Genomic DNA, 23,123 nt, shown 5'->3' on the forward strand with positions numbered 1-23,123 from the left:
ATAATTAATATTATGTGTGTATAACAATAATTTTACCTCTTCCCCACCAATTTGAATAGCTTTTATTTCTTTTCCTTCTCTGATTGCTTTGGCTAGGACTTCCGATACTGTGTTGAAGAGAAGTGGTGAGAGTGGGCATCCTTGTCTTGTTGCAGATTTTAGCAGGAAGGCTTTCAGCTTTTCACTGTTGAGTATTATATTGTCTGTGTGTTTGTCATAAATAGCTTTTGTTATGTTGAGCTATGCTCCCTCTATACTCACTTTCATAAGGGTTTTTATCATGAATGGATGTTAAATTTTATCAAATGCTTTTTCTGCATCTAGTGAGATGATCATGTGGTTTTTGTCCTTTCTTTTGTTGATGTGATGTATCACATTGATTGATTTGCGTATGTTGAACCATCCTTGTGACCCTGGGATGAATCCAACTTGATCATGGTGTATGACCTTTTTTATTTGTTATTGGATTCAGGTTGCTGATACTTTGTTGATAATTTTTGTGTCTATTCATCAAAAATATTGGCCTATAATTTGCTTTATGGTGGTGTGTTTGTCTGGTTTTGGTATCAGGGTGATGGTGGCTTCATAGAATGTCTTTGGGAGTGTTCCTTCCTCTTTAGTCTTTTGTAAGAGTTTGAGAAGGATCAGTATAAGTTCTTTTTTGTATGTTTCGTAGAATTCCCCAGTGAAACCATCTGGTCCTGGACTTTGGTTTGTAGGAGTTTGTTTTCTCAGATTCTGTATCATTCTAGTGGTTGGCCTGTTCAAGTTATCTGTTTCTTCTTGATTCAGTTTTGGTGGGCTGTATGTTTCTCGAAAGTTGTCCGCTTCTTCTAGGTTCACAGTATTGTTCATAGTATTCTCTCTCTTTTTTTTTTTTTTGTATTTCTGTGGTATCAGGTGTGATTTCTCATCTTTAATTTCTTATTTTGTTTATTTATGTCTTCTCTCTTTTCTTCTTGGTGAGCCTGGCCAGAGGTTTGTCAATTTTGTTTACCCTTTCAAAGAACTAGCTCTTGGTTTTATTGATTTTTTTTATTGTTTTTTAATCTCGATTTTAGTTATTTCCTCGCTGAGCTTTATTATCTCCTTTAGTCTGCTGACTTTAGGTTTTGTTTGTTCTTCTTTTTCTAATTCTTTTAGGTGGTGGGTTAGGTTGTTTATTTGAGATTTTTCTTGTTTCTTAAAGAAGGCCTGTATTGCTATGAACTTCCCTCTAAGAACTGCTTTTGCTGTATCCCATAGATTTTGTATGGTTGTGTTTTCATTGTCATTTGCCTCAAAGCGTTTTTAAATTTCTTCTTTGATTTCATCGTTGCCCTGTTGGTTTTTTAGTAACATATTGTTTAGTCTCCATGTAATTGTTTTTTTCTCATTCTTTTTCTGTGGTTGATTTCTAGTCTCATGCCGTTGTGGTCAGAAAAGATGCTTCAAATAATTTCTATACTCTTAAATTTGTTGAGGCTTGTTTTGTGCCCTAGTATGTGGTCTCTCCTAGGGAATGTTCCATGTGCCCTTAAAAAGAATGTGTATTCTTTTTTTGGATGTATTGTACTGAAGATATCAATTAAGTCTAACTGTTCTGTTGTATCATTTAGGATCTCTGTTCCCTTATTGATTTTCTGTCTTGAAGATCTGTCCATTGATGTGAATGGGGTGTTAAAGCCTCCTACTATTATTGTATTCCTGTCAGTTTCTCTTTTTATGTGTGTTAGTATTTGTTTTATGTATTTGGGTGCTCCTATATTGGGTGCATATAAGTGGGCAAGTGTAATATTCTCTCCTTGTACTGATCCTTTTATCATTATATAGTGTCCTTTTTTATCTTTCTTTATAGCCTTTGTTTTAAAGTCTGTTTTGTCTGATATGAGTATTTTGACCCTCGGTCTCTTGTCATTTCTGTTTGCATGAAATATCTTTTTCCATCCCCTCACTTCAATCTGTGTGTCTCCTTTGCCCTAAAGTAGGTCTCTTGTAGGCAGCGTATTGTAGGCTCTTTTTTTTTTTTTTTTTTAATCCAATTTGCCACTCTGTGTCTTTTGATTGGAGCATTTAGTCCATCGACATTTAAGGTAATTACTGATAGATATGTATTTATTGCCATTTTAAACCTTGTTTTCCCATTGATTTTATATTTCTTCTTTGTCCCTTTCTTTTCCTTTTTCCTTTTGTGGTTTGATGATTTTCTTTTGTGTTATTCTTATGTTCTCTTTGTTTTTGTGAATCTCTTGTATGTTTTTGATTTGTGGTTGCCCTGTTTCTCAAATACGTTAACACTTTTCCTATATCTCCTTGCTTTAGACTGGTAGTCATACAGGCTCAAACAAATTCAAAAAAAAAATGTATGTTTTCTTACTTCACCACATTTTATGATTTTGATGTCCTCTTTTACATCTTCATGTTCACACTTTTGCTGTTCATTGTGGTAATCATCGCTTTCACAGAAATTTTTTGATGTTTTGTTAATCTGTGTACTTGCTTATTTAAGTGATTTACTTTCCAATTATGAGTTTCTCTTTCGTATAGATCCTTACATCTTTTCTACTTAGAGAAGACCTTTCAGCATTTCCTTTAGGATAGGTTTAGTATTGCTGTATTCTTTTAGTTTTTGTTTGTCTGAGAAATTCTTTATCTTTCCTTCTATTCTAAGTGATAATCTTGCTGGGTAGAGTATCCTAGGTTGCAGATTTTTCCCTTTCAGGACTTTGAATATATCTTGCTACTCCCTTCCGGCCTGCAACTTTCTGTAGAGAAATCAACTGATAGTCTTATGGGGGTTTTCCTGTAATTAACACTTTGTTTTTCTCTTGCTGCCTGTAGAGTCCTCTCTTTATCTTTAACATGTGCCATTTTTATTATAATATGTCTTGGTGTAAGTCTGTTTGGGTTTATCTTGTTTGGGACCCTCTTTGCTTCCTGTATCTAGATATCTGTTTCCTTCTTTAGACTTGGGAAGTTTTCAGCCTTAATTTCTTCAAATACATTTTCAATCCCCTTTTCTCTTTCCTCTTGTTCTGGAATCCCTATTATGCGTAGGTTGACACGCTTTATATTGTTCTTTTTTTCATTTGGGTTTCTGTCTGCTGTTCTAACTGGGTGATTTCCATTATTCTATCTTCCACATCACTTATTCCTTCTTCTACAGTATTCATTTTGCTATTCATAGCCTTTAGTTCAGCTTTCGTCTCTTCAAATGAATTCTCCATTTTTTCTTGGCTCCTCCTTACAGTTTCTAGGTCCTTCTTACAGTAATCTGCATCTATGTCTATAGCCTTTCTTAATTCCTTCAGTATTTTCATTATCTCCTTTTTGAACTTGGTGTCTATTAGATTGAAGCAGTCTGTTTCATTGTTTGTTCTTTCAGGGGACTTCTCTTGATCTTTTAATTGGGAATGGTTCCTCTGCTTCTTCATTTTACTTATATTTCTCTTGCTCTATGAGTTTAGGAGAAACAGTTATATACTGTGGTCTTGGAGGGTATTTTTATGTGGGAATGTCCCTGTGTAGCCTGTGTGGGTTTAATATTTTTTGGTGTGAGGGCTGTTTTTAGTATGGATGCCTGCCACCTCTTTCCTCAGTGTATGCTGGCCATTATCCCCTTGATAGGAGGTGTGACTGATGTTGTGGTGACCAGAGCCTGCACAGGATATTGACCAGGGCCTTCTCTTTGCTCTGTGGTTGTCATTGCCTTGTCGGGGCAGGGTCTGCTCCCTAGTTGTTGGAGTAGAAGCCCCAGATAACGTTTCTAAGCTGTGGTGCAAGGTAGGTGGGATTGGAATGCTCCCACTGGGAGAGGAGCCACTGAGTGTTCTTCCACTGGAGCTGTTCAACTGAGTGTGCTCTTTTGTGTCACGTTTCACCTGTTGTGCAGACTCACAAAGTACACTGTTGTTGGTACTGCCCTCGGCCCCACCTCAACTGTGGGTATGCCAGCAGTTGTCCCTGGTGTCTCTCAGGAGTTGTTTCCACAAGGCCACCAGTGCAGATCCACTGAAGTCAGGTCTCAGGACTGCAGTAGTCGTGCACCTGGACCCACTGTGGGAGCTATGGAGGCAGCTCAGACCCTAGCCTGGCCCAGCCCCCATGTGTACATGCCCACAGAGCCTGCAGCTGCTAAGACCTGACATGTCCCCGCTGCAGGAGCACTCACTGGGTCTCCGTTTTTAAACTGGGTCTTCAAAAACGTAGTTGTAAAGTATTGTAATTATTTATTTTTTATTTGTACTAAAAAAACTCCAACAAGAAAAATCAGACTTTCCTTAGCAGTGGTTGGGTGATTTACCTTATATTAACTACTTGGAATATTGCTGTTGATGAACTGAAAAGCACCTCTGGGACCTGTAACTTCAGAACCTTATTAATGTTGGCATACATTCAATAAATATTTTTACATTCAATAAATAAATCCTTAGAAAGATAAAGGAAGAGTCTTAAACCAACTAGATCATTAGATCTTGGAAGACTGAGCTTTGTCTCTTTTAATGAGCTTTGTCTCTTTTAAGTCCCTCTCAGTACCGTATATAAAATTGACACATATTTGTTGTATGAATATTAAATAATAATCTTTTACTATGGAACTACATAGGGGATCCTAATTAAGGAGTTACAGTTTCCCTCCTTACATTAGTCCAGTTACATTAGTAATTCATCTAACATGTCAGTGTATTAGGAACGATTGTTTAAATATATTTACTAGTCAGGAATTTCCTAATTGTTTAAGTATGTCCCATTTAGCAAAAAATTTCTTAAATATAGGCTCTTGGGGGTATTTCAAAGATTGAATACTAGCTAAAAGTAGTAATGTTTTATCCACTACACCTGCTTTCATTCCACTTCTTTTGTACTTAGCACCATAGTTTCAGTTGACTGATTAGGAACTTAGGATATTTTATGCCTAATGTATAAGTAAACACATTAAAAAAAAATCTGTAGTGGAAGACTTAAGACCTAACAACTAAACATACAAATATATTTGTTCTAGGCTTGGCTGAAAGCTGTTTTGTGTGGGATAAGAGAATTCAATGACTAGACTTATGTTCAAGAGAAGAATTTTGTGGCATTACACACCATCTTAGAGAAGTGAAGGAAGCATAATATGGTGTTCAGTATCACTAAATTGTTTTCTACCCTTTTTTTTCCTTGGCCAGAGGAATTTTTATAAAATTAAATATTCAAAGTAGGAATGTTTTTGTGCAGACATTTAGAAATCTAATTCACATTCTTTCTTGCTTATTTTTCAGTAAACCAGATATGTCACGTCTGAGACTTGCTGCTGGGAGTGCTATTGTGAAGCTGGCACAGGAACCCTGTTATCATGAAATTATCACATTAGAACAATATCAGCTATGTGCTTTAGCTATCAATGTAAGGAAAATGGCTATATAGAACATGACTTTCTATGGTCTTTGACTTTTAGCAAGGAGAAAGTCCACCATGATAAAGAGATAAAAATCTTGAATGTTTGTGTCTCCTCTTAGAAAATTTATGTATGTGAAACATTTTAGAGTTCTAAAACTGTCATTTGAATTGTGGGTTGCTGACATAGTACAGTTGATTCTTGTTACTTGCAGTAGAACACAACTTTGTTTTTTGTCTGGTTCTGTTTAATGGCACCTTTTTTAGTGTATAGTTGTTTCATTAACATTGAACTCATGGCCAACAGCGCTGTAACTCATGCTTGAATGAAGCTTATGTGACACAGATTTTCTCCATAAGGCACATACAGCCTTCTTGCTCTTAGGAACACGAAACAGCACTTCAGCAGTATGCATGGGAGCTATTTTAAACAACAAAATCACCAGTAAAAAGTATAAAAATGCAAAAAATGTGGCATTAGAGAGACCACCAAACAGACATTTGTTTATGATAATGAGAGCTGAAGCAGGGAGGCAGAACATTGCTTTGTTTGACTTCTGCTGGGACGTGTGTCAGGCAACTCAAACTTTTCGTATCTCTGTACATTTACTCTTTTTTATTTTTTTAACATCTTTATTGGAGTATAATTGCTTTACAATGGTGTGTTAGTTTCTGCTTTATAACAAAGTGAATCAGCTGTACATATACATATATCCCCGTATCAATTCCCTCTTGCGTCTCCCTCCCTCCCACCCTCCCTATCCCACCCCACTAGGTGGTCACAAAGCACCGAGCTGATCTCCCTCTGCTATGTGAGCTGATCTCCCTGTGCTTTGCGGCTGCTTCCCACTAGCTATTGGTTTTACATTTGGTAGTGTATATATGTACATGCCACTCTCTCACTTTGTCCCAGGTTACCCTTCCCCCTCCCTGTGTCCTCAAGTCCATTCTCTAGTATGTCTACGTCTTTATTCCTGTCCTGCCCCTAGGTTTTTTTTTTTTTTTGTATGACGGACTCTAGGTCCATCCACCTTACTACAAATAACTCAATTTCGTTTCTTTTTATGGCTGAGTAATATACCATTGTATATATGTGCCACATCTTCTTTATCCATTCATCTGTCGATGGACAATTAGGTTGCTTCCATGTCCTGGCTATTGTAAATAGAGCTGCAGTGAACATTGTGGTACATGACTCTCTTGGTATTATGGTTTTCTCAGGGTATATGCCCAGTAGTGGGATTGCTGGGTCGTATGGTAATTCTATTTTTAGTTTTTTAAGGAACCTCCATACTGTTCTCCATAGTGGCTGTATCAATTTACACTCCCACCAACAGTGCGAGAGGGTTCCCTTTTCTCTGCACCCTCTCCCACATTTATTGTTTGTAGATTTTTTAATGATGGCCATTCTGACTGGTATGAGGTGATACCTCATTGTAGTTTTGATTTGCATTTCTGTAATGATTAGTGATGTTGAGCATCCTCTCATGTGTTTGTTGGCAATCTGTGTATCTTCTTTGGAGAAATGTCTGTTTAGGTCTTCTGCCCATTTTTGGATTGGGTTGTTGGTTTTTTTGATATTGAACTGCATGAGCTGCTTGTAAATTTTGGAGATTAATCCTTTGTCAGCTGCTTCATTTGCAAATATTTTCTCCCATTGAGTTGCAGTCCATTGAGTTGTTGGATTCTTGGTCTGGTATTTGTTAGTGTATTGGTGTTGTCGGTTGTGAAGTAGAAATTTTTTTTTTTTTTAAAAAGGTATGTATGAAAATATGTTAAAAGAGATGGGCTTTGTTTGAAACTCCCTGTGTGTAATAAGTTTGTGCAGATCATTAGTTAAATGTCCACTACGTGCAAAAAGCATCCACACTTGGTAAGTTCTAGAGACTTTCTTTTCTAGCACACTATTTGTTTTATGTTACTATCTCAGTCACCAGATTCCCAAGGTCAGAGTTCAGATTACCTAAGTTTAAAGATTGTTTTGAAATTCTGACTGTGGAACATGTGTTAATGGTTCAGAGTTAATTATTAGCACATTTTCACAACTTACAAACATGAGATTACCCTATCCTATGCAAAACTTTTTCCTAATTATGCTTTTCCTTTAAACCACATGCTTGTCTCTTCTTTTTAAACCTCCAAACCTCAAGAAAGAGTAATCTGTATCTTTGTCTCTCTGATCCTCTCACTCCTCACTACTCATATTTTGCCATTTGCCTTCACTGTTTTCCAAAAATGGTCTAATTAAGTCCCCCAATCCAATGATCTTAATTTTTTTTTTTTTTTCTGTACACGGGCCTCTCACTGTTGTGGCCTCTCCTGTTGCGGAGCACAGGCTCCGGACGCGCAGGCTCAGCGGCCATGGCTCACGGGCCCAGCCGCTCCGCGGCATGTGGGATCTTCCTGGACCAGGGCACGAACCCGTGTCCCCTGCATCGGCAGGCGGACTCTCAACCACTACACCACCAGGGAAGCCCCAATGATCTTAATTTTTATTATGCATGTCCTTTTTGCATCATTTGACACAGCTCACTGCACCTTTATTCTTGAAACGCTCTTCTTTGTTTTTTGTCTCCTGATCTTTGTCATGCTTCTCGACTACATTTTCTGGCCCTTCTCAAGTTTCCAGTCCCACTTCCAGTGCTAAACAGAAATTTCAAACTTTCATATTCTGTGAAGGTAAGACTGAATCTTTCCCAAATCTATTCTTTCCTGACCTGCAGAGAGCCTCAATAAGCATTAAATAAAGCTGGTTGGCATTTCTTAGACCTAAAATGATGAGTTATATTTGACTATTTGCTTGTAGTTGCACCTTGTTGCAAAAGTACAGATAATTCTGTCCTTTGATATCTATTATATCTCTTTTTATTCATACCTTCTTAACCATTCTTACTGCTGTACCCATCATTAGCTCTCAACTATGCTATTCTCTGTAGTTCGTTAAATTTCTCTGTTACAGTTCTGATCATGTTATTCCCCTGGTCAAAAATATTTAGGCTCTTACACTCGTAAGAAAGAAAACATCGCATATATTTTACATTGCCATTCAAGCCCTTCTAATATTTGGACCCAAATATACATTTAAAAATTCTGTTTAGCACACTGCCCTTTACCCATGCTTATTTCAACAAAGCCGAACATTTTTTTCTTTTATGTACCTGTGGTTTGCTGCCTCTAATTTTGTTTTCACCCTCTCATTTCTACACATCCAAATCCAACCCTTTCTGCAAATCAAGGCTCAGGCACAGCCTTCTCCACAAAACTTGCTCTTGTTCTTACAGCTACAGATTTTGTCTCTAGTCCTCCGGTACATACATGCATTGTGCTTAGTTATGTACCTATGGTTTATTTCTCTTTGCTTGAGTTGAGATCTTTAAAGGCAATATTGTGTCTCAGTGACCTTTGTCATGTATTTGAATAGAAAGTAAATATAGAGGAATAGAAATTCAATAATAATCTTAAAATTATTTAATAATTACTTAGGTATTTTAGAATTTGAATGCAATTCATTAAAATTTGCTGTATACTGCTATGTGCTATGCATTGTTCTAGGTTCTGTAAATGCAAAGATGAGTCATGGCTACAGCCCTCAAGAAGATAACCTCTTAGGAGAACAGAAAATATAAATAAGTGTTGATAACACAGTGCAGTACACAGAGTAATTGAATTATTTGCAAGATACTAGAAGTAGCTCTGAGGATAATTTATACTTAAAAAGTACACTTTGCTGTACAGCAGAAATTAACACAACATTGTAAATCAACTATATTTCAATTTAAAAAAGGACATTAAAATTTAATTTAAGATGCAGACTAAAATTAATTTCTTAGTAGTGAATAAAAGCTTTGATCAGAACTTTATCCTTGGGAAAAATATTTTGTAGTATTAGACACCATCTTCTTTATGTTGAACCAATTATTGGTTATAAGTATAACCATGAAAGTATCAAGTGTGCTTTTTTGAGAGTGTATTTTTCCTGATAAAAATTGTATCACTCTATCCTTTACTTCACATGCTTTTATAACCTAGTCAAAAGGGTAAATCTTTACTTCACATTTTTTAATAACCTAGTCAAAGGGATAAATCTGTCCTTCATATTTTTTTTATAACCTAACGAAAAGGGTAAATCTTTGCAAAAAACAAACATTGGAAGACTTCCTCAGTTCCCAGGAGCACATCTTTTAATCTTTATTCACATGATTCTCTTTTGATGTACATACTGTATCATCACTGTGGTCAGTTTTCTAATCTTTTGTTGTTAAATGTGTCAGTTGCCTGGCATATGATTTGACAGTTCTTTTCTAACATCACTTTAATGACTTTGAAACTCTCCTACCTTTGCTATGATTCACAATTGACTTTGTAATGAATTTGCATTGTACTGTTGGATCCTCGATGCTTAATGAGAGAATGACATGTTCTATCCCCCTAGTGTATCTAACTAGGGGATAGGGATAGGGGGAGGGATGTTTGAGTGCTATTCAGTGTTTCTGTTGTTTGCTTTATTGAAGTATATTTGATTTATAATATTGTGTTAGTTTCAGGTGTAACCAGCTTAGTGATTCAGGTTGACTTTTGCAGATTATATTCCACTATATAGATTATTACAAGATATTAGGTATAATTCCCTGTGCTATACAGTAAATCCTTATTGCTTTTCTATTTTATGTATAGTACTTTGTATCTATTAATCCCATACTCCTAATTTGTTCCTCTCCCTCTTGTTTAATATTTTAATGAATGGTCTGTTCATTTGTGAATATATTTGTGATATATTGACTTTTACTTACATAGTTTGTAATTGGGTATTTTTGTAATAAATAATTGAATACTGAGAATTCCTCTCCCTATAGGAGTAATACTGAGGAAGGAATGAGATAAGTTTAACTTCCTTTTGTGGATTATGAGGGTAGATAATAGACAATATTTCTGTGAAAGCTTGACTACTTCTTTTTTATAATTGAAGTATAGTTGATATACAGTGTTGTGGTAATTTATGCTATACAGCAAAGTGATTCAGGTATGTGTGTATGTGTGTGTGTGTATATGTTCTTTTTTATATGCTTTTCCATGATGGTTTATCACAGGATATTGAATATAGTTCCCTGTGTTCTACAGTAGGACCTTGACCTTGTTGTTTTTCCATTCTATATATAATCGTTTACATCTGCTAACCCCAAGCTCCCACTCCATCCCTCCCCCACCCCACTTTCCTGGGCATATGTCCGGAAAAGATAAAAACTCTAATTTGAAAAGATACATGCATCCCAGTGTTCGTAGCAGCACTATTTACAATAGCCAAGACATGAAAGCAACCTAAACGTCCTTCAACAGATGAGTGGGTAAAGAAGATATGTGTGTGTGTGTGTGTGTGTGTGTGTGTGTGTGTGTGTATACACACACACACACACACACACACATACATACAATGGAATATTAGCCATAAAAAAGAATGGAATTATTATTGTATCATTCTTTTTATGGCTGAGTAGTATTCCACTGTATATGTGTACCACATCTTTATCCATTCATCTGTCGATGGACATTTAAGTTGTTTCCATATCTTGGCTATTGTGTATAGTGCTGCTATGAATAAAGGGGTGCCTGTATCTTTTTGAATTATAGTTTTGTCCAGGTATATGCCCAGGAGTGGGATTGCTGGATCATGTGGCAACTATGTTTTTAGTTTTTTGAGGAACCTCCATACTGTTTTCCATAGTGGCTGCACTTGACTACTTTTTTAAAAGTGGGTATTTGGTATTGTAATAAACTGAAGTTTAAGTTAAATGAAAGAAGATACCCAAAATAGGGATTTAATGATAAGGGCAAGATGTTATGACCTAGGTTTCGAAGAAAAACAAAATTTATATTCTCGATAGAAGAAATAAACATAAAGTTGCAATAATATGAAACATACCACATGTTATGTTCATTGGTGGAGTGTAAGGTGTAATAATGAAAGTCTTTTTATGTCATAGAAGGTCTTTGTATGTCTCGTATATGGCTCAAAAGTCATATGAGCTTTTCCCTGTAGTTTAGAAAAAATTCTGATAATCTGTGTACCAGATATTGTGCTAGGTTTAGAGGCACAAAGAAAAATAAAGACGTCGTTCTCATCTTCAAAGAACAAACAGCACTGGATAAGACAGATAAACCAGTTGTTTTCATACTGTATACTAAAGGCTGTGGTGGAGATAAGCACAGAGTGCTAAGGGAGCACAGAAGTGGATGCAGGATACAGATTCCTCAGTGATTTCTGAAAGATACAGGAGCTGTCGTTAAAGATGAGGTCTAGGAGAGTGGAGGTGGGTGGTCTAGGAGAGTGGGGAGCGTGAAGAAAGCCGGCACAGTGGCAATGAACAGATTGGTTCATTTATAGAACTGAAAGTAATGTGATGTTTCTGAAATTAGTAACTCTTGCCTTCAGAGTTGTCCATTTTAATCTGAATAGTTTTTTAAATGATAGGACTAAAATATATAAATTGGACAGTTTTATCTTGCTCAGCAAACGAAAAAGCTAAATATTAGATAGTGTTCAAACTTTTTTTTTTACACATCTCATTTATTTAAGTTAGGATGGATTAATATTTACTAGTGTTATCTGTTTTAAGATTACATTCAATATGTTCTAACACCAGGTAGCTGGTAGTTATTAGGGTCCAGGTGGTCACTCCAGCCTTGATATTAACTTATCACATTTCAGTCTTGTGAACAGAAGCAGTGATTGTGGGTAAACTTGCTATGTTTACCCTTCTGGTTACTTGATATAGCAAATTTCATATCTAAAGTTGTTACTCTTTGGTACCATGTGGATAATATCTTAAATAATTGTGTCTTTCAGGATGAATGCTATCAAGTAAGACAAGTGTTTGCTCAGAAACTGCACAAAGGTCTTTCCCGATTACGGCTTCCACTTGAGTATATGGCAATTTGTGCACTTTGTGCAAAAGATCCTGTAAAAGAAAGAAGAGCTCATGCCAGGCAGTGTCTGGTAAAAAATATCAATGTGAGACGCGAGTATCTGAAACAGCATGCAGCTGTTAGTGGTAAGCGTATATGAAAATGAAAAGTGTACTTTCCCATCCTGCCAGTTTCAGTTTTATAGAACACAAAATGATGTTACTGTTATTTATTATATTCTAACTTGCCCTCATTAAATAAGAAGTTGTTACTGTTTTTCAATAGCAGCTTTTCCTTTTAATAGGTCATTTTAAAATATAAATGCATGGGTATTTAAATATCAACCCATAGCTCTTTATGCAACTGACTAAAAGGCCAAGGGAAAAAAATCAGTGACTTTGGAGGTAAATAAAACAGTAAGCGGTACATTTATGTAGATTGTCTAAGTACTATCTTTTAGTTTAAAAAAGTACCGGTCTTCGATCTTTATTGGTTGTCCTCACCTGTAGCTGACATTAATAGCGGGTTCCTGTGTGCCTTTTTAAAATCTGCTCACTTTACCCCATCCACACTATTAGTTTTTGTGCCCCTCTGACTTCTGTGACTTGATCAACAGCATTAAAATCCATCCAGTTATGCAAGTCAGAAATCAGAGGCATTCTTCACGCCTTCTTTTTTCCTCTCGTTGGTCACTAAATCCTCTTAATTCTTCTTCTGGATATCTTGAATATTTCTCCTCAACTCTCCTACACTGCTGTATTTCACTTGGATTATTTTATATACTCCTAACTAACTCCCTGTTGTAAATGTTCCCCTGCCTCTGACCCACCTCCAGCTGTGCCACACCGCTGTCAAAATTATCTTTCTAAAACAGATAAGATCACATCACTTCCTTGCTTGAAACCTTTGTCGATTGCTTATTGCTCGTAGGGTCAAGTTGAAGCTCATCAGCATGGCCCTTTTTAGTTTGCCCTCAGCCTGAGTTTTAAGCTTTCTCTCTAGCTACTCCTGACTATGAATTCTGTGCTCATTGTACTCTGGATTATTTGAAATCTGTATCGCCATCTTTTTTCTCTGTTGTCAACTCTGTCTGGAAATTGCGTCCCCCTTCTGTCCAAACAAACAAACAAAACGAAGGAGAGTGGTTTGCCCCTTTTGAATCTGTTAAAATACAGTTTTGGTGTTACCGCATCACTAGGACCCTCTTTCTTTCTGTTCCTACCTCACCTTAGAAAAAATGAGGGCTCTGGAGTCAAATCCCACCACTGCCATTTACTGGTTGTGTTTGGGCGGGTTACTTGTGCAATCTGAGCTTTAGTTTCCTTTTTGTAAGACTGGTATAGTTTTACTCATAGCTTATGGTGGTTATGATTATGATTAAAAAGTTATGTGTATAAAGCACCTGGCATAATGGATGGTCCAAAGAAGTACTCAGTAGTTGTTAGCTATTTTTATATTAGGGCACTGTCCACATTGAAGTATAGCTTCTGTACTGTCCATGCTTTAGTATGAGGTTTTTATCTAGTCTTATGCATCTTTATATTTAAAATAGCCCCAATAAAAATAGAAGGTCTGGAAAAGAGTAAGCACTCAATAAATGTTTGACAGACTTTTTCACTGACTTTTGAACCTTGTTACTTTTTTCTTCTATACCTACCTTGAACTGAATGATATTACACACAAACTTATTCTCTTTGAGTTCAGCAGTAGAAATAAAGAAAACTTGGTGCCTTATTGACACATACATTATTATACTCTAGATTCAACATCTGATTTAAAATTTTGAGAGAGGAAATATAAAAAGAATTGTTCAGAATATGAATCCTAGTCTTTTGAGTAACCTTTATTAAAACTAGTTAGGACTTCCATTCTACCTCTAATGGAATATGCTGATCTCAGTCAAAATATTAAAATATTTGAATTTAAACTAAAAAGATGTTTGTTATTTAAAATGCCCTAGAAACAATGTCTATTCCTTTATATCTGTTCTTATGTTACAAATAATAGCAAATAGTATCAACCGTTACTTCCTGTTTTTGTGTCATACTAACTGAAAAATTTACTAGTTTTTTTCATTTTGCTCTGTAGCTTACAAGGGAGTGTTGAACATAGAGTTACTAATAATAAAAAAAATAGATCTTATGTTCCTTAGTCTTGAATATAGTTTGGGTCACTTTTTCCCATACCTATTGAAAATTGAAATATTTGTCTTTGTAGCCTCAGCACATGGTGCATTTAGTAGGGAAATCAATATTGGCCATGATGGATGAATGAATAAACTTTAATTTATGATGTACCTCAACACTGGACATTTTAATATATTTTTCTTCCAGTCATATTGTGGTAAACTATTGGGATGCAGGAAACATAGTATCAGAGAGAGAGAGAAAGAGAATGAGTAAGATTTGGTTTTCTAACCTGGCTGTTTTTGTTTTGTTTTGTTTTGTTTTTTCTTTTTCTTTTTCTTTTTCAGAAAAATTATTGTCTCTTCTACCCGAGTATGTTGTTCCATATACAATTCACCTTTTGGCACATGACCCAGATTATGTCAAAGTACAGGATATTGAACAACTTAAAGATGTTAAAGAGTAAGACTTTTTCCATCCCATTTTCATATTTTCTGAAAGTTTTTTCCCTTTCTTGCTGATAATGGAATCTCAGTTATAATTAGTATATTAAATTTATTTCATTTCTTAGGAGTTTCAGGTTCTTTACCTTATTTGTTCTCTTATTTTTCTTTTTTCATACCATCTCTTCATGTTTCATTTCTTATATAATTTCCCAAAACAACTTAGCATAATTACTGTATTACTGACATATTTCTCTACCAGTCTGGCATTTCTTTTTTATTGAAGCAACCCATTAAGAGTTTCCATTCCAGTTCTTATCTTTTCCTACTTTCTTCTGAAACACTGTATAGATTTTCATGTGGGGAGAATTAATATTCTCTTTTATTCACATAGTAAGCACATTTTCTTTGCAGTTACTATCTTCCTCTATAAGGAATAGAGAATAGTCTAATTTAATAATGGGCCAAGTTGATAACCAGGCAACTGATCCCACTTACTACTTCATTGGTGATTGTCTAATTAAAGTTTATGACAGTTAACAGTTCTTTCAAAGATTCTTGTTGAGAGGCCAGAAGACTATATATGCCTGGGTGTGGGATAGGGGAATATAACGGTATTTAGAGAAGTCTTTGTAAGACTACCAGAGTTCTTTAAAATATGGATGAGACCCTGTTTCTGTTACAATAAAGAATGACCTTTGTGGCTTTGAATAAATTAATTTCTCATGCCTTTAGCTTCTTATTAAAGGAAAATAACTCTTGGTTTCTTGATTCATAGAAATATTTTATAGTTAAATATTTGAGATGCTTCAAGAGAATAAAATTAAATTATTGATAACTTTCTCATGACAAGAGAAAACGATTTTACCCTCTTTTTGCCACAGTTTCTATTTTTAAAAAATAAGCAATTAGTTTTCCCAAAATGAATTCTGTGTTAGAGTGATTATATAACTAATGACAACTTTTAGCCACTCCTCCTTATCGGAACACATTAGTTTTTGAAATAGATAAAATATTCTTTGGAATTTACTAAACATTTTGGGCGGTATTTGTAAATTGCCCTAGTACAGCCATGAGTGATCTCCATTGCAGCAGAGAGCCACACCAGAAGAACTTATCCTGTGCCTGAGGTCTCAAAGGTTACTTTTTTCCCTTCTAGAATGATACCTTGTTTCACATTTCTCTCTTCTCCCATTTTCTCCTCTGTGCTATCCCTCTGTCCCATTCTGTCTACATAACACACAGACAAAGCACTTTCAGTTTTTTCTTGAGTAGAATTTAATGTAGTTAACTTTAAAACTGAGGTACTGACACTTTCTTTTATTTTTTTCTTTCTTTAAGCAAAAACAGTATACAGAGTTGTCAGCCATGACTTTTTCCTCAGATTTATTGATGAAGATTCTTACTATTGAGTAAGGTGGTTAGATTTTCTTGAAGACTTCCATTCAGGACTACAGTCAGTCTTGAATATTTGAGACTTCACTTTATCTATGGCCCAGTTATTCCTTTAGGCAGTCTTCCCTTCCTGTCATAGCCAGGGATTAAGATCACTTCATTCTTTCCACCATTTCTGTTTCTTTTTAACCTGCCTCCCTAAGAAAGTTAGTGAGACTTTGAGAAGGGGTATTACGACCTCGCACGTACGTTGCCGATACGTTGTGATATGTATGTGACATATTTTTTTTCTCTATTGATTTACAGCTGTTTCTTTTTAATTTTTCCTGCTCCTGGAGTTCATTACATTTATATTTAGAATTATATCTGTACTTAACAGTGAATTTTTCTTTTTTTCTTGGTATTTTTTAGGTGTCTTTGGTTTGTTCTGGAAATATTAATGGCTAAAAATGAAAATAACAGTCATGCATTTATCAGAAAGATGGTAGAAAATATTAAACAAACAAAAGATGCTCAAGGACCAGATGATGCAAAAATGAATGAAGTATGTAATTCTTTGTAAATAGTTATGATTCCATGTTGATTTCAAGCATTTGAGTATAGGGTATGAAACTTCTGTAGACAACATCAGTCTTTTCTGTTAGTAGTATAATAAATAGTAGTATTCATATTAGTAGTAATTAGACTTACTAACATAGAATTAATATAGAATTAGTAATAATGCTGTTACTAGTAAACTAACGAAAATAATAGAGTAAGTCTTTTAACTTACACTATTGTCCTGAAAACTGCATACTAAATGCATGTTCTAGAATTACAACTAATTCTCAGAGTCTAGGATACTGATTTAAGTACCTAATTTTCTTTTAATACCATTGCAGAAACTGTATACTGTGTGTGATGTTGCCATGAATATCATTATGTCAAAAAGCACCACATATAGTTTGGAATCTCCTAAAGACCCAGTACTACCAGCTCGTTTTTTCACCCAACCTGACAAGGTAGCTATTTTAGGATTTGTTTGTATAAGTTGAAATAAAATGTATTCTCAGCACTAGGTTGTGGGAAGATCACGAAGAATCAGTATCAAGAAGTGACACACTACTAATGTCATGAAAAGGTTGCCGTGAGTCTTAACAGTGTGGTTCAAGACCAGAATATGGGCCAAACTGGAGGACACAAATAAGTTCCGAGATGAGTTAGGATGATCTAGAGTTTGTATTCCAAGTTTTATGCTAGTCTAAGAGCACAGGCAAAAATGATCAAAGCTTGTAAATCTATGAGATAATGGCCATTGATCCAAAATGGGAAGGAGAATGCTGATAGGGATAGTCTGATAAGCCCTTGAGATTTCTAACTGGTATGAAGAAACAAGCAGAGAACTGACACTAAACAGGCCCAAGACCCTGGGAACACTACAGGGATGTTCCCAAACCACTCTCAGAAAACTCAAATATTGTATGATACTAAAAAAGGTGTTTTTTAGAATCTCTCTTGGAGTTTTATAGTGCATCTAAGCCGGTTAAAGTAACTGAGAGGAAACAGCCACTGCCTTTTTCTTATTTTTTAAAGCAAAATACCGGTTAACGTCTTACCCAGTTTACAGAGATCAGAACAGTCCTGTAAGTTCACCCAATAAAAGGGACTGTCTGCTTTTAAGCATTCACCTTTTTGTGATTAAGATAATAGGAGTATACGAAGTCTCTTCCCTGGAGAGTATTATTACATAAGCATGTGTTTGCTGATGAGCTCTTAGAGCTCTAGCATGTTAGAGCTCAAATATGTTGTGTTAGTACTAGAATTAGTACGAGGTTAGTTTAAGCTTATTACAGCATTTAAAATCAGTGACTAAAATTTTGTGTTTCAACTGACTGTTTAGTTTAAACAAATACGTATTTTATAATGTACTTTAAAACAAAAGCTGCTCTATGCTTTGTTGGCTTTTGAATCACCTCCTAGATATAGTACTTCAGTAGTCATTGACTATTATTTTTTTTCCCTTGTTTGTAGAACTTCAGTAACACCAAAAATTATCTGCCTCCAGAAATGAAATCGTTTTTCACTCCTGGAAAAGTATGTTTTGAAAATTGTTTTAATTTTTATGTGGTAGTTTATTTTAGTGTGACTGTTGGCATAATTATGTTATTTAGTATTTCTTTAAAAATTGATATATCAAAAGTATTATCTTCTCTTTACTAGTAAGAAATAGTTATATTTACTATATAGATGGAAGCTGAGATACAGAACTTGTTTTTTAGCTTATGATAAAACCCTGGAGACGTTCTTTCAAATATCTTATCTTGTAATATTAAGATAAAAATATGAAAGTAAAAAGACATCCTCTTATGTCCTTCCCTAGCAAGAGTCTAATTATCAGTTTTCATTTTTGACTATACATTTTATGTGCTCTCACTTCCTATGTAAGCCTTTTACTGCAGGTAACTAAGAAACTTAACTATTATTCTGTTTATATAGTCTTTGTTCAGTGATATTCAGTTTATAATTCTTATTCTTATTTTGCTTAAGGATAGGCAAGTTTTTCATGATTTGTATATGTAAATACTTTGACAGGTACTATTTATGTTTCTTTACATCTAAACTTCTTTTGGTTTTAATCAAATAGAAAGATATGCATTTTTCATTTCAGCCTAAAACAACCAATGTTCTAGGAGCTGTTAATAAGCCGCTTTCATCAGCAGGCAAACAATCTCAGACAAAGTCATCACGAATGGAAACTGTAAGCAATGCAAGCAGCAGCTCAAATCCAAGCTCTCCTGGAAGAATAAAAGGAAGGTAAGTACATAAGAAATACCATACTTAACATTTAAGGACTCCATCAAGGCTATGAGACCTAAAATAACATCATTTACATTTAATGTCAGTGAATGAAAATCAGTGCATAGCTGAACATTCCTATTTTAACACTGGTAGCCATTTATAAGTTAAATGTATTTGCTTACTCATTTAGGTAGGTACTCCATCTTAGCCTTTCATATTTTAGCTTGTTGTTGTTGGTAGACATAAGCTAGTTTCCAAACTAAATGTCTAGTTCATCCATACAATGGAATACATAGTCATTAAAAAATGATGAGGTATGAGCTCATATGAAGAGTTTCCACAATATATTATTGAGTGAAAAAGGGAAAGAAGAGAACAGTGTAAAGTATTTTTGAGTTTTTAAGAAGGGTTTGTATTTTCATTTGCTTGTATATGCATAGAAAATTTGGGGAACAGTACACAACGTCTTAATAGTGTTTACAATAATCTAGTGTAGGAGGGAGGTGATTTTATATTCTGATATGGTTTGAATTTCTTTTACCATGTACGTATATAAACTTCTTTGTTTAAAAAATATTTTAAAAACGTACTTTTGAATTATGCTTTGCAGGAGATTTTTTTTTTTCTTCTTAAGAAAGAAAAAAGGAAAATCACACTTTAACTGGTTTTAGCATGGGGCTTAGCATACCATTTGTCAGCAGCAGAGCCTCGTACAAGGCTAAACTGCCACCATTTATTCATTTTGCTAAGTTATTATGAAAGATTATGTTGTCTTTTGCACTATTCATAACCAATCAGTAAAGAAGGGAGGAGACATTCTAAAATGTCTTATCAGTTTCCTTGTAATGAATAAATTAGTAAATGATATATAGTATAATCGAATTAAAACAAAAATTACATCTAAAGTTCTTGTTTTTTCTAGATTCCTGTTTTAATGCATATTAGTGGCTGATACCTAAGTGACCGTTCTTTACCTATGTCATTTAGACATTTTTCTACTGGATGGCCTCATATTTAACATGACCAAAAACATTTCCAGCAACTCATTTCCTAAATTACTGGCTTTTCTCCTTGAATTCCTGGTTATAATCAAAGATGATCTAATTCACCCATCTAGGCTAAGAGCCTCAAAATTGTCTTTGATTTTTCCCCTGTGCTAATAAGTTTTGCCAGTTATTTTTCTCTAGAATGTTTATTTAATATTTCTCTTTTCTGCTATCATCGTATTCATTCCCTTTCTTTAATTACAGTAGTATTTGGATATTTCCCTTTCTTATTCCTCTGTCTGCGTATGGTATATCATGTCACTGCTAGATAATCTTTTTTAAATGCTATGTTTTCAGGTTATTCCATTGCTTGGAAATCTTAATTGGCTTCCCTTGTTTGTTTTCAAGACCAATATATAGTTTTACCCAGTCCTCATCTCCCATTGTTTTTCACAACAAATGCCTTGTAGTTTCCCTACTTTACTTTTGGTTAAACTTTCTTTCAGCCTCTGTTGCTTTTTTTCTCCAAATCCCATCGGTTCACTAAGATTCTTTCTAAGGGAATGAGCTAGGTGTGTTTGAGAGATCAATTTGGTTGGAGAGTAGGAATGAGAGAATAATGGTCAGGGATGAAGGTGTGAGGTACCCAGATTATGTTTGGACTTTGTGGGTAATGTAAGGAATTTGGGTTTGATTTTAAGTAAAACTGGAAGATGTTCTGGAGTCTAGTGGTCTAATTTGTGCTTTTAAAAGATTGCCCAGATTATTGGTGGCGAATAGAGGCACTAGAATTGAGATAGGAAATGCCACTTTGGAGTCAGCTAATAGTAATCTGGGGAAGGGATGAAAAGGGAAGATGATGGAAAATAGCCAAATGGTGTTAAATATACTAAAACCGGATACTTTTTGAAAAGAATGAAACTTTTCCTCATAAAGTTATAAAGCTACACTAGGGAAAAGGAAAAACTTCTAAGGTTATTTGATTGTAATAACAATTACAAATGTCTATATTAAAAGGCTTGATAGCTCTGAAATGGATCACAGTGAAAATGAAGATTACACAATGTCTTCACCTTTGCCGGGGAAAAAAAGTGACAAGAGAGACGACTCTGATCTTGTAAGGGTGAGATATTTGGTTTGATTTTATAATAAGTACAATAATTATTATTTTTACTATGTAAATAATCATTTTTACACTGAAACCAGTTAATTTTACTCTCAAGTTTGACATCTGATTTTACTCACAAATTTGAGTTCATAATTATCCTCTACCATGTAATTTAAGTATATTGAACTTCTTGTGTTTCTTGTCATTCTAGTAAGCAATCTTTATTCTTTAGCGCTTTGGAATCAAACATGCCAGTTCCATACTCAGAACTGCTTGGCTTTTGTGTTTTTTTTTTAAACACAGTAAATTTAGGCTTAGCCTTAGAGAAGGAGGCTAGAATGAGGGTCCTTAAAGTTTCCTTCATTTTAGTTGATTTCTTGAGCCTTTAATTACTAAGTAAGTTTCTAGTAAATGTAGGAAATGCTACTGTTTTCATAAAGTCCTTGTTTAGTTTTAAAATCTTAATAGCAATGATGTTGATGTGTGTGTGATAGGCATAATTTATAAATGTCATTTGAAGACAAATTTGGTACTTTTAGTAAAGATACAGAATACAGTTGTGTATTGCAACACAACCTGATGGCATTAATAATTGAGTATATTTTGACTTTCGAGGTTAGCTCTAAACATTTCTTGAATAACCCATTAGGTTCCCTGAATGAGTTCCTTTATCAGTGAAGTGTGGATACTTAGCTAGTAAGGTTTATCAGAATAAATGAATTAGCCCAAATGAATGGTTGTTGCTGCTGTTTTGTTATAAAGATTAATATTTTTGATTAATGATTATCATAATAATGAAAGTTAATGTTTTAATCTACTCGATTAATAGAGGCAAAAGGTTATTAATAAAAACATTTTCTTTCTCTGACATAGAACTTGCACTCCTGTCTTCCACTGGCCCAAGCTTACATATCCCAAGAAGTTTAAATTATTTTCAGTTTTTTTCAGATTTCTCCAGTAATTTATTTTAGCAGATTGTTTCTCTTTCCACTTAAAAAAATTAAAATTCTAAAATTCTTACTAAATCCTAACTATACTATAAATTCGGATTTTTATTGGCTGTTTAAAATTTTCACCCAAACAGAATTAAAAATTGATTGCTTAGCCAGAAAGGAATCCTGTTATCCTGATTTATGGAAGAATCTTTGAGTTGGAAAAGGTATTTATGTCTTCTAGTCCTGCTTCTCACTTAGTGCAGAAATTTCTTCATTATCATTTATGAGAGTTGGTGCTTGAAAATGCCTTAAGTGGAGAGCTTATAATTTCTCTCATTTGTTGGAAACCTCAACTAGGCTACCCATACCCACATATACTGCCTCCTTTCCCTCCCCATTACCCCCTTAATTAGGAAGCATGGTTAATATTTTGCTAGCCTATAAATTCCATATCTAATTCTACCTTTTGGAGCAATGCAGAACGAAGTCTTTTTTTTTTTTGCTGTACGCGGGCCTCTCACCGCCACGGCCTCTCCTGTTGCGGAGCACAGGCTCCGGACACGCAAGCTCAGTGGCCATGGCTCACGAGCCAAGCCGCTTCACGGCATGCGGGATACTCCCGGACCAGGGCACGAACCCGCGTCCCCCGCATCGGCAGGCGGACTCTCAACCACTGCGCCGCCAGGGAAACCCTGAAGTCTATTTTTTATAGAACAGTTTTGAATTTCTGAGTTTTAAGATTTATTTATATAATTAAGGCCTTTGGCGGTCTTTTGTGTAACATTGCATCCATTTTCAGAAGAACCTTATTAGTAAGCTCATTTCAACTGAAATATTCTCAAAGAGGTGAGCATTATGAGACAGAAGTTCAATTTAAAGACCAATAGATTATGGTGAAAGAGTATCGTCTTTTTTATATACTACAAGCTTCACATTGAAATTTCACTGCAAAGGAATTATTCTTCATATACATTTGTATTGTAATATTTAGCTTTACAAATAACATATTTTCTCCATTTCCTGCTTCTAACCTCAATTTTATACCCCCTCTGTTCTGAAAACAATACGGTACAAAATGAAAAATTAGAGAATGTAGT

General features: G+C 34.9%; 1 protein-coding gene across 6 annotated transcripts in view; it reads left to right on the forward strand.

The window, feature by feature from the left end:
- PDS5B (PDS5 cohesin associated factor B) overlaps positions 1-23,123 on the forward strand; it is a 195,411-nt gene that overhangs the window by 161,393 nt on the left and 10,895 nt on the right. For 4 of the 6 annotated variants that reach the window (XM_030882528.2, XM_030882529.2, XM_030882533.2 and 1 more), the window contains exons 24-31: positions 5,241-5,364; positions 12,197-12,401; positions 14,729-14,843; positions 16,631-16,763; positions 17,101-17,220; positions 18,230-18,292; positions 18,867-19,012; positions 21,001-21,106. In XM_030882528.2, the coding sequence (XP_030738388.1) occupies positions 5,241-5,364; positions 12,197-12,401; positions 14,729-14,843; positions 16,631-16,763; positions 17,101-17,220; positions 18,230-18,292; positions 18,867-19,012; positions 21,001-21,106 (1,012 nt within the window). The remainder of the gene's footprint in view (positions 1-5,240; positions 5,365-12,196; positions 12,402-14,728; positions 14,844-16,630; positions 16,764-17,100; positions 17,221-18,229; positions 18,293-18,866; positions 19,013-21,000; positions 21,107-23,123) is intronic. The other 2 variants (XM_030882530.2, XM_030882532.2) reach the window with 1 other exon arrangement.

The sequence above is a fragment of the Globicephala melas genome, chromosome 18, assembly GCF_963455315.2.
Source record: "Globicephala melas chromosome 18, mGloMel1.2, whole genome shotgun sequence".
Classification (NCBI taxonomy): Eukaryota; Metazoa; Chordata; class Mammalia; order Artiodactyla; family Delphinidae; genus Globicephala; species Globicephala melas.